The following is a 16,743-nucleotide window of genomic DNA, read 5'->3' as shown; positions in this document are numbered from 1 at the left end:
CGTGGTACCTTTAGTTAAGGGGTTAGAATTCATACAAGTAGATTTCTAGAAACACTCAGTGCTGCCTTTTCAAGGCATGATGCTCCATCTTGCTTACTGTGACCTGGTGTTAGGTGTTCAGGGTTAAAATGAAGCAATATAGCTATGAGGAAAATAGCTTTCAGCCCCCATCTCTTAGATCAGGGTTTTGTCTCAGCCGCAGGCACCTCACTGAGCATTTCCTTTTGAGGCTTCTGCTTTAATTAGCAGAGACAGAAGGACACCTCCAAGAATGACTCAACTGACCTGAGATTTGATTTAGCCTTTGGATGAATTTCTTCCCTGTTGATTTTGACTGACAATATGCATAGGCTTAATCAAAAATGCCCAAGTCACACACATAGAGGTGGTTTTCTGAGTTATTAATTATTCTATGATTCTAATGATTCTGTGATGGAATACAACCCTGGAATGGGTTGTCCAGGGAGGAGGTCGAGGCCCCATCCCTGGAGGTGTTTAAGACCAGGCTGGATGAGGCTCTGGCCAGCCTGATCTAGTATGGGGTGTCCCTGCCCACGGCAGGGGGGTTGGAACTAGATGATCCTTGTGGTCCCTTCCAACCCTGACTGATACTATGATTCTATGCTATGATACTTGCCCTTTTTTTCAAGAAAATGTCTGAGGAAATGCTAGTGGTCTTGCTGCCTTCTTGCTGCACCTAAAAGTGTCCTCAGTTCATGGTTTTGAGCATTTCCTTGAGAAGGCTAGGATTTTTTTTATATACATATATGTATGCATATATATTGTATATCTATTTAATTAAATGCTGGGACTCTTCATGCTATCTTGGTTCCAGGTGTTAGATTAAAGAGTACGAAGAGTCTGACAAACTTGACAGCACTTCTGCCAGGTCTGGGAATATGTTAGCACATACTGTAACGTAATTGCAGGGATTCAGCGGTCCCCTTTCAGAGTGCTCTTTTACATGGGCACAAATAAGATGATTATAATGTGACATTTTTAGCTCCTGAGTGCCTTAACTTTTTTCTTACTTTCCTCAGTGCTTACTGAAATGGTTGTGTGGATTTGCTGCTCAAAAACAAAAGGCTCTTTAAAAATCTCTGGCTAGTTGTGTTTCATAACCAGCATTTTCATACCTCGCACTTCAGCCAGTGTGTATAGTTAGCTCAGTGGCTTTTTTTTTGCCATTTTAATTTTTCATGACAGTGTATTCATTTAGCACTTCTTATAAGGATAATCCCTGAAAATAAACCATTTTAGGAGCCATGCTTTTGAGAACCTCAGGAGTTTTATGAAAGTCTGTAACAACAGATCTATGGGGGTGGGTTTTGGGGGTTTTTTTGTGTTTTGGGTTTTTTTTTTCCCTCCCAGCAAATTTCTTTGGCAGGAAGGGCCATCTAAATACTCTGAAAATGCCCTGGAGGAAAATCTAAAAACTCTGTAAGTGTGGTTGAGATCCAGCAGCCTCATTTCATCAGCTGCCTGCAGCTTGAAACAGTGACATATTGTAAATCATTTGCCTAATTTTAGCTTCTAATAACAGCATTTGGGTTTTGGTGGGGATGGAAAAGTATGGCAGGAAGATTCAGGATGATCACATAGAATCACAGAAACATTCAGGTTGGAAAAGATCCTCAGGATCACCAAGTCCGACTGATAACCCTACTCTACAAGGTTCACCCCTAAACCATAACCATAACCACAAGCACCACATCCCCATGACCTTTAAACACATCCAGTCTTAACCTTTAAACACAGCCAGTCTTAACCTCCCCAGTTGCAGCTTGAGGCCATTCCCTATTGTTTTGTGACTAATTACCTGTGAGAAGAGACCAGCACTAGCCTCTCCACAATGTCTTTTCAGGTAGCTGTAGAGAGCTACAAGGCATCCCCTCAGCCTCACCTTTTTCAAAGTAAGCATCCCCAGCTCTTTCAGTTGTTCTTCATAAGATTCATTCTCCAGGCCCTTCCCCAGCTTCCTTGCCCTCCTCTGCACTGGCTCCAGCACCTCCACGTCTCTCCTATATTGAGGTGCCCAAAACTGGACACAGTACTCAAGGTGTGACCTCACCAGAGCTGAGTACAATCACTTCCCTACTCTGCTGGACACAGCATTTCTAATCCAAGCCAGGATGCCACTGGCATTTTTGGCCACCTGGGCACACTGATGGCTCATATTCAGTTCTTGTCGATTAGAACCCCCAGGTGCCTTTCTGTCAGACAGATTTCCAGCCACACTTCATGAGGCCTGTGGTGACAGGTTGGACTCAATGATCTTTGAGGTCTCTTCCAACCTTAGTGATACTGAATACTGAATGCTTGGGGTTTTTGTGACCCAAGTGCAGGACCTGACATTTGGCCTTGCTGAAGCTCATCCCATTAATGTTAGCCCATTAATCCAATCCATCCAAGTCCCTCTCTAATGCTCCCTACCCTCGTGCAGATCAACGTGATGATGCCCTGGGTAGGGACTCCTTCTGATGCAGATTGTTTGGTATCTAAAACATGCTGAAGCTGTAGCTTCCCTCCAGGTAGGACACTTCTGGGTGTCTCTCCCCCACATAACCAAGTCCTGGAGCTTTCTACCTCTTAGCGAATTTTGACTGAAATCAATCACTGGTTTGGGAGTTGCGAAGTGAATGCACAGACACAAATCAGGTGATTTCAAAATCCTTATTTCTCATGACAACACAGCTGAAAAGTCTTTGCCTGTGTGGTTAAGAATGTTGAGTTAAAGATGTGAAAATTAACCTTTGCAGGTCAGGAAAGCTGTGCAACAGGAAGGCTTCAGCAGGAGGAAACGAGGATACAGGGACATCAATGACATTGACATCAATATGAATGATCCTTTATTTATGAAGCAGTGGTACCTGGTAAGTTGTTAAAGAAAAGCATAGTGATCATGACTAAATAATTGGCATTCAGGCATCCAGATATGTCTCAAGAACTTGGGAATGGATCCAAGGCATGGTCCTGTTGTTTTTAACTCTACCTTTTTTGTGCTGGGAAGATCCAGCACCTTTCAAGAGCTAAATTTCATTTCAGTCTGTAGAAAGCTCTTTAGAAGGCTTAAGAGAGAACTGTATTGGTGTCCTGTGGGCATTCCTGGTGTGCTGATGTGAACCCTAAAACTGAATACGAATCATGCCTTTGAGCTGTTGCCAGGTGAAATGTTGTAACAGAATTATAACAAGAAATTCCAGTGTATTGGCTGGGGGGGGGGGGGGAAAAGGAAGAGGTTTTTATTTTCTTACAGAAATGTGAATTTTAATTGAATTTCCCTCTGTCAAAAGCAGAACAGCTGAAAAGAGATGGATTTTGGCTTAAGCTAATGTCTAAATGAATATTTTGCTAAATGGTTTAATTTTTTAATGTATCATGACTTGTAGCAAGAAGTCTTTAGGCATAAAAGCAAAATTCATTTCTTTTTTTACATACAGAACTAACCAAAGTGATATTTTTCTGTTAAAATCCTGATGAAAGTTGTTTTGATCAGGTTTAGTGTTGCAACCTCTCTGATAAAACTCTTAGTAAACGCATTGATGCCTTGTTAATTTCAGAAGGGTCCTTTTGCTTTAGAGTGGTGCTTCTTATTCTATTTCCTTCTCTCTTCCTTATGTTTTATGAATCCATCCAATATAGCTTTTTGGTTTTTCCCCTGAGATAAGAGTTTTCAGATGAATGAGGGCACCATTAGCATGGATGGGACTTCATCCTTGATACTCCAGTCCAAATGTTGCACTGATAAAAATAACATTCTTTACAAACCTGTAATTTTTTTAGATTAGAATCACAGAGTCAACCAGGTTGGTAAAGCCCTCAGAGATCACCAAGTCCAACCTATTACCTAATACCTAACACCTCAGGACAACTAAACCATGGCTTCAAGGGCCACGTCCAGTCCTTTTTTGAACACCTCCAGGGACAGGGACTCCACTGCTTCCCTGGTCAGCACATTCCAATGGCAAATTACTCTTTCTGTGAAGAACTTTCTCCTCACCTTGATCCTAAACTTCCTCTGGTGCAGCTTGAGACTCTGTCCTCTTGTTCTGCCACTGACTGCTTGGGAGAAAAGACCATCCTCCTCTTCTCCAGGCTAAACAATCCCAGCTCCCTCAGCCTCTCCTCATAGGGTTTGTGCTCAAGGCCTCTCACCAGCTTCGTTGCCCTTCTCTGGACATGTTCAAGTATCTCAATGTCCTTCTTAAATTGAGGGGCCCAGAACTGGACACAGTTCTCAAGATGTGGCTTAACCAATGCTGAGTACAGGGGCAGAACAGTTTCCCTGCTTCTGCTGTCCACACTATTCCTCATACAGGCCAGGATGCCGTTGGCCTTCTTGGCCACCTGCGCACATCGCTGGTTCATGTTCAGCCAGCTGTCAACCACTATCCCCAGGTCCCTTTCTGCCTGGCTGCTCTCCAGCCACTCTCACCCCAGCCTAAGTACAATAAAGTATATAAAGTACACTAAAATGTGGTCTGAAATTAGATGCCTGGCACAAAACTGACAATTTCCACATCTGAAACAGCAAAAGCTGTGTTGTTTTTCTCATGGGCATGAGAAGATGTGAGGTTTGTGAACATGAAGATGCAGGGGGTAGCCTGTACTGCTGAACCAGGGAATCGCACACAGGAGGTTGGAAAGGACTCTCAAAGTTAAAGAAGGGCTAACTTGATTATCAATGAAGTTTTTTCTGTTACTAAACTTGGTGCTCATCAATTTCATTAGATCCCTGATTTCAAGAAAGAAGCATTTCCTGCTCATATTGGCCTGTCTTGCTTTCTGGATTGACCCACTGCCCGGGCATGCAGAAAAGTCCTTTTTTTGGGGGGGAGCTGGGAGGGGAAGGTCCAAATCGTTTTCTGTTGATTAAAATCCAAATCACTGGTTTGATTAAAATCAACAATTAACAATTGTTAGTAACAAATTGATTAAACACTGAATGTTGATGTGATTAAAATTTTATAAACCACAAAGTGAATTTAATGGAACACAAATAGAAATGGGTAGATTCAGATTGGATGTTAGGAAGAGGCTCTTCACCATGAGGGTGGTGAGACACTGGCACAGGTTGCCCAGGGAGGTGGTAGAAGCCTCATCCCTGGAGGTTTTTAAGACCAGGCTGAATGTGGCTCTGAGCAACATGATGTAGTGTGAGGTGTCCCTGCCCATGGCAGGGGGGTTGGAACTGGATGATCCTTGAGGTCCCTTCCAACCCTAATGATTCTATGATTCTGTAATTTACCCCAGGTTGGGGTTTTTTGTTGTTTGGTTTTAGGTGGGATTTTTTGGTTGCTTGTTTTGTTGTGTTGTTGGTTTGTTGGTTGTTTTTTTCTTGGGGAATGGGGGTGTTTGCAGGGGGTTGGTTTGTTTTATTTGTTTTGGGGGGTTTTGTTTTGTGGGTTGGTGTTGGGGTTGGTGGTGTTTTTTGTTGTGGGTTGGTTTTGTGTTTTGTTGTGTTCTGGTTTTTTCTTCTTAATTTCTGCTGCATTATTGCATTAGGTATGATCATGTACAGATGCCCACTCCAAAGCAAATGACATCTATTTTTAAATGGATCCAAAGATACGTGCAGAAACATAAAGCAAAATGCAGTGGCAGTAGAAATGTCTCTCAAGTTAAAAAAATCACCCACAATTCTTCTTTTTTTTTCACTGATAGATTAACACTGGTCAAGCAGATGGGACTCCTGGACTTGACCTTAATGTAGCTGAAGCATGGGAGCTGGGATACACAGGAAAGGGAGTAACCATAGGGATTATGGATGACGGTAAGTGAAGACTGACTCCTACTTTAGCATTTGTAAGTAGCTTTTTCCATGTAATCAAAGCTTAAAAAAATTATACATTTAAAAGTCATAATGGATTGCTTATAGTGGTGAGACTTGGCATCCACACAGGCTTTGAGATCTTCAGGGAAAACCTTCTAAAGAGTTCACTAGGGATATCCAAGCGTTAAAAGTAGTTTGCATTCAGATATTTTCCAGGGTACACTGTAATGGCCATTAAGTCAAAGGAAAGACTCCCTTTAACTTCTCTAGGCACTGACTGGGGGATGTAATTGCTGTGCAAGAAGTACTTAAGGAAACGTTTTCTGGGTTACATTATTCTCAAAGTCACACTTGACAGCTGAAATAATTAAGCACTTTCATGCTGAATGCCAATAAAGGCCTGCATATTAAATACATTACTAATCTGAGGCTAAGTTTAGGGAAGATGAAGGTAAAAGGTACAGTTGAAGTCACAGCTGTTCTACTCATGGGTTCCTTGCTGAAGTGCAGTCTCTCAACACTTTAAATTGGACTGCATTTTGAGTGTTTTCCTTTTATGATGACTGAATAATATTCAAAGTAAATAACTAAATTTTCTGGATCCAGAGATGCTTTTTAGAGTCAGCTGGGATCTGTCCTCATGTATTTCTGTGCCTTATCTGCTTGCTTACAAGGTTTTCGTGGAAGTAATAAAAAGCAGACTTAGACATCACTGTATTGATGAGAGAGCAATGTCACATGAAAGGTGATCTCTCACATGATGTCATGAGAAATCACAATTTCACTGATTCCACAAAGGCAGGAGCTTTCAAAGTGGGTAGGCATTACTGTGATGGGAATGATGACAAACTGTTTGAGCCTCATATCAAACAAATCTGCTGGCCCATCAGATACAGCTTTTAGAGAAGGAGTAATTTGCCTTATATTCACTTCCAGTAACTCTGGAAAAGAGCACTCGAAGAACACAATTCTTCATTGAGAGTCCTGTTGTCCATCCACCATTTGGATCACTCAGTTCCTCCCAGGACACCTCTTCATGCAAATCTAATACTAAGGACCCAATATAATGGGAACTAATTGTTTCACCAGACTAACCACATGATACAACCTTCTCCTTGCAGATACAGCTGACCCCGTGGTAGAGCGGTGGCTGCAGACATGGGGCAGAGTAATGGTCAAAATGTAATGTGAAATTGGTAGCCATTTCTTTGTATGATTTAAATGAATACAGAATGGATCTGAGGGTAGATCTGTTGCTTCTGTTGTGCCATCCACTGTGATCTGTTTATCTGTAGAAGGATACCATGCATTAGAATGAGTATATTCTGCACACTCCCTTATTATTATCTCTAGCAAACGACCAAGGTGCAGAGCCTCTGCTCAGATGTTTGTTAAAAGTTCTTTCATACACATAATCCAAAATGTTTGCCAAATTCTAGCTAATTTTCTTTCTACTTTGCAATTTTCAGTGGTTAAAAATGCTTTCTTGTTTTAAGTACTGTACTGATCCAGGGCTTACTGATCCAGGGCTTACTGAGATGACAGAATTTGTATAAAGATGAAAGATTTGTTTAAATCACAGTTTAAAGTAAAACAGGTCAATACATTTTGGTGTTGAGCTCACCTTTTCAATTGACACCTGGATTTTGACAGAAATGATTGAAAACTCCTTTCTGGAACTGGATTAGAAAGGGTACAGCAGTTCAGAAGTCCACATTTAAAAAACCTGGAATCTTACTTCAGCCAGCTGTGGTTGTTTTCCTGGGGTTGCAGAGGACTCTTGTTTTGCTCCGGGGGATACAAAGATGACTAGGGAATTAGAACATCTGCCTTATGACAAAAGACTGAAAGAATTGGGGGGGGGGGGGGGTATTCTGGAAAAAGAGAAGACTGAGGTGGATCTCATAAATGCTTATATATACTTAAAGGGTAGATGTCAGGAGGACAGAACCAGCCTTTTGTCAGTGGTGCCTACTGGCAGGACAAGAGGTAAGTGGCACAAACTTGACCATAGGAAGTGCTATCTGAACATGAGGAGAAACTTCTTTATTTTTAGGAAGATAGAGCAGTGGAGCAAGCTGCCCAGAGAGATGGTGGAGTCTCTATCTCTGGAGACACTCAAAACCCACCTGGCTGTGTTCCCATGTGACCTTCTTTAGGTGAACCTGCCTTGGCAGTGGAGTTGGACTCGAAGATCCCCAGAGCTCCCTTCCAACCCCTACCATTCTGTGACTCTGTGATGAGAAAATATTTTTTTTAAACTCTTAACATTTGGTTTCTGTTCTCTCCTGTCTTATTACAGGAATTGATTATCTGCACCCTGATCTTGCATCAAATTATGTAAGTACACACTGACCTCTTCTGTAAAATGAGAATTGTCTTATTGTTATAGCCCCTCTGCTATAAAATTTTAAACAGTGAGTGGAATAACAGTGCAACTGAACTGCTGATCTTACAGATGATACATTTTACATTGAAAGAAGCAGACTGAAAATGGGACTGCCTATGGGAGGAATGGAAAGGTGATAAAACTGTGTGTGGAGGACTGACGGTGCTGCCTCGCATTAAATAAGCTGCAGCTTGCAATATTGGATTTAGGACAGAAATGAGTAACTTGGGAATTGGCTCTAAATCCTGCTATTTAGATGCAGAATGTGCCTGTCACTCAGGGGGCAATGGAGCTGTGGGCTGTGGCAAGGCATGTATTAGCCTTTGAAACCTCCAGGAACAGCTTAATTCCTTTGTAACAGGTGATTTGATCCACTGCCTCAAGGCATGTGCAGGGCACATTGTGTATTCTCAGCACACACTGTGTCAATTGGTTGAGCTTCAAACCACATATAGGCTTTTAGACCTTTGGACTAGAGGGATTTTATCTTTCCTCATTCTCCCAAGCTCTCCTTAGGCCCCTGATTACACTACCACTCCTATCTCCAGGTGTCTACCAGAGTGCCCAGCACCCATGGACTGTAGATTAGGTTGCCTTTGTGGTATGCTGCTGTAACACTCTGCTTGTGGCAGTCTAGTGGACAATGAACATCAAGTAGCTGTGTCTCCTTGCTGGGTTGCAGTGTCTTTGCTTTGGGGTCTTCCCATTCTCCTGCAGTGACTGGCTTCCTGAGGGAAGCCCAGGCTTTTACAGCTGAGCAGTGTGGTTTAGTTTGCAATTTCAACTAAATGAAAAGAACACCACAGGCAACTGGGCATTTTGGTAAACTCATGAGCCATTCACATAGAACAGCTTCAGAATCATAGATCATAGAATTGTTTCAGTTGGAAAAGACCTCTAAGGTCACCAAGTCCAACTGTCAACCTAACACCATCATGGCCATTAAACCATGTCCTGAAGTGCCATGTCTACACATTACTTGAACACTTCCAGGGACAGTGACTTCACCACCTCGCTGGGCAGCCTGTTCCTATGCCTGACCACTCTTTAAGGAAAGAAATGTTTTCCTAATAGCCAACCTAAACCTCCCCTGGCACAGTTTCAGGCCATTTCCTCTCATTCTGTCACCTGATACCAAGGAGAAGAGACCAACCCTCACCTCACTCCAATCTCTTTCAGTAGTTGTAGAGAACAATGAGGTCTCTCCTCAGTCTCCTCTTCTCCAGACTCAACAACCCCAGTTCCTTCAGCTGCTCCTCACTAGATCTGTTCTTCTGACCCTTCACCAGCTTCATTGTCCTTCTCTGGACGTGCTCCAGCACCTCAACATCTGTCTTGGAGTCCAGGGCCCCAAATTAAATCCATTACTCAAGGTGTGGCCTCACAAAAGAGAGCAAGACAATTAGTTTTACCTGATTGGTGTTTGGAAAATAGTAACACACAGGATGAAAATCTTTTTGTTGTTGCAAGTAGAAATGCACATATGGTAGAGAACAAAACAGATACAGAAGGTGTTTACTTCAGACAAGAAATGCAGGAAATAGCTGACCACAGAGATAAAGTGCAAGATAGGCAGTTTCACTCCTTACTAACTGGCTTAATAACTTGATAGCAGCTAATTAAACCCTGTGCTCTGACTGCAAAGCTTTCTCCTAAGAGGAATCACTCAGTAGGAGGTTCCCATAAATTGATAAAAATACAGAAGTTTGTAAGTTTGTAGCCTCTTTTCCTTCCTAGGGATCATATGTTTTGTGTATGTTCTAGCATGTGACCTGGGCAAAACGTGTGTTCTTTACTCACTTTTCAGCAGCTAGCATCAACAAAGCTTATGGGATCATTCTGGTTCTAAAAATCATGTTTCAAATAAGCAATAAGTCCGTACATCATACCTGCTATGACGTCAAATAGGAAGAGTTCTGCTGTTAGCATTGAACCTGGGCTTGTGCCCAGAAGCCAAAAATAGCCTTCCCAGTAATATTGTGGGGGTGTTTTAATTCTAAAAATACTTTCTGTTTGATGGATAGCAGCAGGGCAGATGGTTGGCTCAGGCAGGCTGAGCAGAAATGTGTAGTTTTCAGAGCGGCAGGATGAGTCTCTGTGTCATTTGCCACTCATTTCCAGAATAATGACAATGCACAGACATGATGCTAAAATCAGAAAATACTGGAGCTGGAGAGAAGTCTGAGAGTACAGAAGAGAAACACTGGGATGAAAATTGGAGAGGAAAAGCTGTCTGGCTGTGAGGATAACAAACACTTTAATGACAGTTGTGGAAAACTTGTAAGGCAATTCGTCTTGACATGACAATCTTGAAAGGTTGATGTAGGAATGACTTTGTCCAAGCAAGGTCATGGTGCTGAAAATAAGGAGGGGCTCCTTTTGGTGTTCTGTGGGGTGTTTTTTTCCCCATCTCATTGTGAACTTGTACTTTTGGCTACACCTGCAGGAGGATTTCCCATTATTTCAGTTTGGTAAGGTCTCAGTTCAGTCATTTAGGCCCACAAATACATAGGAGAAGCTCCTATGCCATCTGTCTGCACTGCTGACCTTAGTTGGTTTGGGGTTTTTCTTCCCCAGACAGATAAATACTAAAATCAGGTTTTAGGAAGAGATGAGTTAGAGCACTAGAACAAGAGGACACAGTCTCAAGCCGCACCAGGGGAGATTTAGGCTGGAGGTTAGGAAGAAGTTCTACACAGGGAGAGTGATTGCCCATTGGAATGGGCTGCCTGGGGTGGTGGTGGAGTCACTGTCATTGGAGGTGTTCAGGAGGAGACTTGATGGGGTGCTTGGTGCCATGGGTTAGTTGATTAGGTGGTGTTGGATGATAGGTTGGACGCGATGATCTTGAAGGTCTCTTCCAACCTGGTTTATTCTATTGTATTCTATTCTAAGGAGAAGTCCATTGGTGGAGCAGTGATCAGGCTGTGAGGGAACAAAATGCAGAATTAGGTACAGCTTGTGCAGGGAGGTCCCTTCCAACCCTAACAATTCTATGATTCTCTGAGAAGACTGAGGAAAACGTGGTTGGTAAGTCAGTCATTAAAGCAGCAGCAGCAGAAACCCATCTGAAAGATCACACAGCCTTAAAGCAGATACCAGCCCAGTGGTTCTAATGCAGAAATACAAAACTACAAGTTACCAGCTGAAATCTGTGATTGGAGGCTGTCACTGCAGTGAGGGGGGGAAATAGAAATAGGCTAGAGCTTGCATAGTTCATCCTTATTGTCTAAGGTTCGCTTTTAATTCCATGCTGAATATACCAGATGACACAGCAAGGAAGTGTGCTGGGAAGTTAGCACTTCTCAGGGTAAGCAGCAAAATGGTGAACTTGGAAACCAGCAAGAGGTCGTGCTCCTCCTCACACAGAGCTGGCTGCATGAGCTGTGCCTGAGAGGTGGCTGGCTGAAGGGCAAGGTTGATGTCTGCTCCCACTGCTAAAGTCTGCCCTCTCCTCCTTCGTCAAAGGACAGCACATCGGTTGCAGGGCTTGGTTCACCTGCACTTCAGCTCTCTCCTCTGTCTGCAAGGCTGCCAGGGTCTTCTTGAGTCCCAGGAGATCTTGCTCTGACACAATCTGCCGTGTCTCAGAGATCTTTTTTTTCCAGTCGGTAGTAATTTGGGCATGAGCTAAAGACAAGGACTTAAATGCAGCAGAAGGAAAGATCAGTTTGGGTGTAAAAATACAGCAAAACAAGTGTCTTAAGAAAGGAGTTTGCAACTCACTTTGTGCAGGCATCCCTCTGCAGTTGCTGGACTAGTTTTGGTCTTTTTCTGAGACATATGCACTTTGAGGCAGCTTTCTCTTTAGTTCAATGTTTTATTTTTAGGAAACAAAAAGCCCCCATCTTATGTTTCTCAAGTGGGTAAATACGTGCATGCTCTGGCAATATCTCCCTATCTCCAATATCCTCCTATCCCTAGGAAACTGGGAGCAGTTAGGAAGTTTCCCAAAGGTGGTGGGCTTGGCACATTTTTAAGTATCAAAACCTGATATTGGTCACTCGCTTCAGTTTGGCCTTTGTGCTTTTCAGTTGCTGGTTTGTTGGTTTGGTTTGGTTGTTTTTTTGCTTGAATAGTGTGACAGGAGTTAGCACTTAGAGAAAATGGAGGGTCAGAGAAAAGAAAGACCTTTCTAAAGAACACCATTTGTATTTTCTCCTAATTACCATGACCTCTCATCTGGAGGGCATTTCTGGCCATAATTTTCTTTGCAATTCCTGAGCTTTACTGCTTGAATCATCCATTTCTCTTTTGAATGCACTTTATATATGTTGAAAAGTGTGTGCCTTGCTCACAGTCTGGATGGATTGCTCTCCCAGCACCCCCTCTCAGCTTGCTGCAGTGTATCTGCTTGCTTTTCTGGGATCGGGGGGTTATTGCAAAGCTGGAGTTTTCCATTCTGCACCATGACTGCATTGTCAAAAGATCGATGATTTCTTCCGAGCTTTGGAAACCCCACAGAGGCTTTTCCTTCAGGAAATTATTCTTTGTCCCACAAAAAGAACCCTTCATTATGACCTGATAATTAAAAAGTTGATGCCTGATGTGGTCCATGGTTTCCTTTCAATTCAGGCTCTACATACAAAGCCAGCAAATTTCAGGACTGACTTTTCCAAGGTGAGAAAGAAAAGCGAAGAAGGGCTACGTACCAGATATGTCTAATAAAAGAGAGGAGCAGCTGTGAGGGGGTGAACATTGTCTCAAAGAAAACCCTAAGAGAGGGAATGGAGCTTTGTAGTGCCACAAACATAAGCATAATCTGATCTCTCTCTCTTCCATTGGTTTGTATGGTGTTCCTTCTTGGTTTGGCCAGTGTCTGCTGGTGAAGGTCAGTGTAGCTTCATTATCCCATTTAGAGCAGCAAGGACCCAATGTAAGGAGCAGCAACTCACTCGTGTAAGCAAGTTTGTCCCTGATTAGCAGTAGTGACAAAAATTAGGATCCTGTTAGGAGACTTGAGCTGACAGTGAAAAGTTTCTGGTTTCAGTGTCTGGCCTCTCTGAAGCTGAAAATTTGCTTGAAAAAAGGACACTGGAGGTGGGCAGGAACAAGACGAACATTTACTGTAGGAAAACAGGAGTGAAAATGGGAATAGGCAACTTTTTACAGGGTACTGATACATTCATTTGGACAAGAAAAAAGATGCTGAAATCTGTGGAGTTAGATGTAACACGTGCTGAAACAACATGCAACCATCTTAGCAGTGCATTGTTCTTCTCCTAACTTTGTTTTTCCTTCTCTGTAATGTCTTTGTGATACAACCTTCTGTTGAAGCTCAAGGACGCTAGATTTAGACTAGGTGTCAGAAAGAGATTCATTATAGCGAGGCTGGTGAGACACTGGAACAGATTGCCCAGGGTGGTCATGGATGCCCTCTCCCTGGAGGTGTTCAAGGCCAAGTTGAATGAGGCCTTGAGCAACCTGATCTAGTGGAAGGTGTCCCTGCCCATAGCAAGGGGGTTGGAACTAGATCATCTTCAAGGTCCCTTCCAACCCAAACCAATCTGTCAATCTCCCAGGGTCCTTGCCAGGTATCACTCAGGCTGTACACAGGAAAAGTTTTGCTGAGCACTAAAGTTCCCTATAGAAGGTATGAGGGCATACTTTCTGGAGTTATCCCACAGCTGAAGTTTTCTTCATCTAGCATTTCACATTTGAATGCGAACAGCAGGTAGTCTTACCTCTCTTCTCTTCCCACTTCAGACATCTTCAAACACAGAGAAGTCTCTCTCTCAACTTTTGGTAATTAGTCACGGGGAACAGCTTCCCTCCACCTCAAGGAGAGACAATCCAAGGCATATTTTTTTTAATAATTATCAGATAAGCAGTGGAATTCTCTACCTCTGTTATGAGCTACAATTTTCATTGTTTGCTAGAGGAACAAAAACATCACTGAAAAATCTTTACTGCCATGAAAGAAGGAAGAGATAGTACAGGCGATAAATTACACACTGCACTGTGTGCAGCAAAGCTTAGCAACAGCACAAAGGATCTTCTTTCTTTCTGAAAGTCTGTGTTGCCTTCATTAGTCTGAATTTCTGAATATGCTTTGTCCTCCCTGCACACTGCCAAAAGGACCTGCAAATTATTCTAGAGGCTGTGAGCCAGATCTCAATGATTTACCAATGTAAATCTATCAGTATCTCCACCAAAATCACTGGGGCCTAATTGTAAGGTTGTGTAAGTTGACAAAGCTCCATTGACATTTTTTGAACCATGCTGCTTTGACCCTGATGATTTGCCCCACAGAAATCCCAGCTGATGTAACTGTCCAAGTCAAATAGAGTTCACACGTAAGTGGTAGCAAGAAAAATGTTACCCTTCCAAGACCAAAATTTGTTGGAAAGCCTCTGAAGACCTTGAAAGGCTCCCAGTGTCTCTGCACTGTCATTGGTGTCAGCCCAGGGAATCCAAAGGCCAAACCAGAGCAGCCAGGTTCACACTTGCCTGGCATTAGCGAGTGATTTCATAGATTCATGGAATGAATTGGTCAGTTTTACGAGATCCAGTTCCTACAGCAAGGTTTTCAAGAAAGCCTGAGACAGTTGCACTGCCATTTCCTGCTGCATTTCAAAGGCATTGTTGAGCAGATGTACTAGACACTTAATTTCAACAAACCTTTGCTGCTAATCCATCAAAGATATTTTATGGGCAAACTCTGCATGCTGGCCGTTGTTGCTAGTACCTATTTTTAACTTCAATGTTTAAATAACATTTACATTATAAAAATACAAAGAACAGGATAAAACTGTTTCAGATGTTTCAGCACCTCACTAGTTGAATTTTGTGTTGCCTGGTTTCCTTTGGTTCTGTGATGTCGCTTGAGGTTTGGGGGTTTGGCTACCAGGTTTTCTCAAACAAAACAAAAATAGCATCCCAATTAAAAATTGCCAGCCAGACCCTGGGATAAATTCACAAGCTATCCTTCTACTCAGTGCTGATTCAGTAAGTACTCCCTTTGATGGATGCTGTTAAAAGAGATGGCAGCAGAAATTTCATCAAGAAATTGTTGAGACAAAATGAAGCCTCTCTGTTCCCAGGATAGAAAGAAGGAGCAAGTGTTTAAATGCCACCTGACTGATGCCTTAGCAACTGAAACCGATTGCCTTTTCTTGGGCTGTTTATTCCACTCAGGTGGCTTCTGGCAGCTTGGGGGCTGGTTTTAGTGTTCAGAAGATGATCATTCAGGACATGCAAGGCAATGAAGTTTCACTGACATAAATTAGAAGTTACGTGGAAGAGAATGAAGTTCTCTGGTTCAGACTTGGCTGGGGTTTTTTTTCTGTTATTTTGTGCAGGATCAGCTTCTGAGCTCATCTCTGTTCTGGGCAATCTTTTTGTTTTTCTCTGAACGTGGGAAAGGACTAAGAAGAAATTATGCCTTCTCTGATAAGATTAGCCAGGCAAGTAAGGTTCTGTGTGTTCTTGGAAAGGTGTCCTGGGTTTGTCACACAGAGAGAATGCTTCATGTCTTGGAAAACATAACAGGGTCCTGCAAACAGTCCTCCCCTGCTCCCAACAGTAACTAGTTTTGCAGGTACATGTCACAGTGGTGCTTATGTGAGAGAGTGTGGACAAAATGACTGTACAATTCCTCTTCACTGCCTTATAGCAGTGTAATATGAGCTCTTCTAACAGGAGAGAGAAGCCATGCAGTTATGCAGAGGAGATGTCAGTGTCTTCTTACTTCACGAAAGATAAGTGTTTTGTAACCATAGATGTTATCACAGCCTTCTAGCTTTCAACTCAATTAAAAAGATGGAACAGCAAAAAGAATTTGAAGGCTCTTTCTCCTCTGGATTATTTCTTATGGCCAAATGGCATGGAAAGAGCCTTTCTCTGCAAATCAGGCTGCAGCTTGCAAAAGGAGCATGGTTACATTTAGGAGAGGTGATTTGTGTCACATGCAGAGCTGTGTTTGCAGCTAAAATCTGGATTTCTCACACTGAAAGATGTTATGCTAACTGCTCTGCTAACATCCATTACGAGAGATCTGGACCCTAGAAGCTTGGCAATTTCTAAGGCTTGGTGCTTAGCACCATCTGTACAGCTGGAGTTGGCATTGCTCCACTGATGTTGGCCTCTTCAGGGGGACACACTGATTTCTACTGGCTGTCAAGTATCCTCAGAGTACAATTGCTCTGGAATCAGAAATATACTAATATATTGTTTTAAGAGCAAAAAAAGTCAATTTATTCTGTACTAGCACCACCTGAAAGGGATAATATTCAACTTAAATGAATGCCTGGTGTGCAAGCAGTGTGAGGTTGTGCCAAAGGGACTTGCCGCACAAGCTAAAGACTGCACATTGTCTGCAGCATTTGTTTTTCTCTATAATCAATGTACTTAATCAACTTCACACTGAGAAAGTGCAAGGTGGTTAATCACCTTAATCATTAAGCAGTGATATTAATTTTCCTTCAAAGCATCATCTGTGGAAAGTAAATTAAGATTGTTGAAATGAGAAATACACAGGGGTGGAAGAGAGCAGATAAAGACACTTCTGCACCAGTTCACAGTATCACAGTACATTAGAGGTTGGAAGGACCTCCAGAGATCATTGAATCCAACTCCCCTG

General features: G+C 42.5%; 1 protein-coding gene across 1 annotated transcript in view; it reads left to right on the top strand.

Annotated features, from left to right (window-relative positions):
- The window catches only part of PCSK2 (proprotein convertase subtilisin/kexin type 2), a 113,915-nt gene that overhangs the window by 57,069 nt on the left and 40,103 nt on the right, over positions 1 to 16,743 (top strand). The window contains exons 3-5 of the mRNA XM_068153111.1: positions 2,760 to 2,873; positions 5,665 to 5,773; positions 8,076 to 8,113. Coding sequence (XP_068009212.1) covers positions 2,760 to 2,873; positions 5,665 to 5,773; positions 8,076 to 8,113 — 261 coding nt within the window. The remainder of the gene's footprint in view (positions 1 to 2,759; positions 2,874 to 5,664; positions 5,774 to 8,075; positions 8,114 to 16,743) is intronic.

The sequence above is a fragment of the Melanerpes formicivorus genome, unplaced genomic scaffold (assembly GCF_026170545.1).
Source record: "Melanerpes formicivorus ecotype bairdi unplaced genomic scaffold, bMelFor1.0.p_v2 SCAF_25, whole genome shotgun sequence".
Classification (NCBI taxonomy): Eukaryota; Metazoa; Chordata; class Aves; order Piciformes; family Picidae; genus Melanerpes; species Melanerpes formicivorus.
The sequence above is the reverse complement of the archived record's forward strand: the minus strand, read 5'-3'. Positions and strand labels throughout refer to the sequence as shown.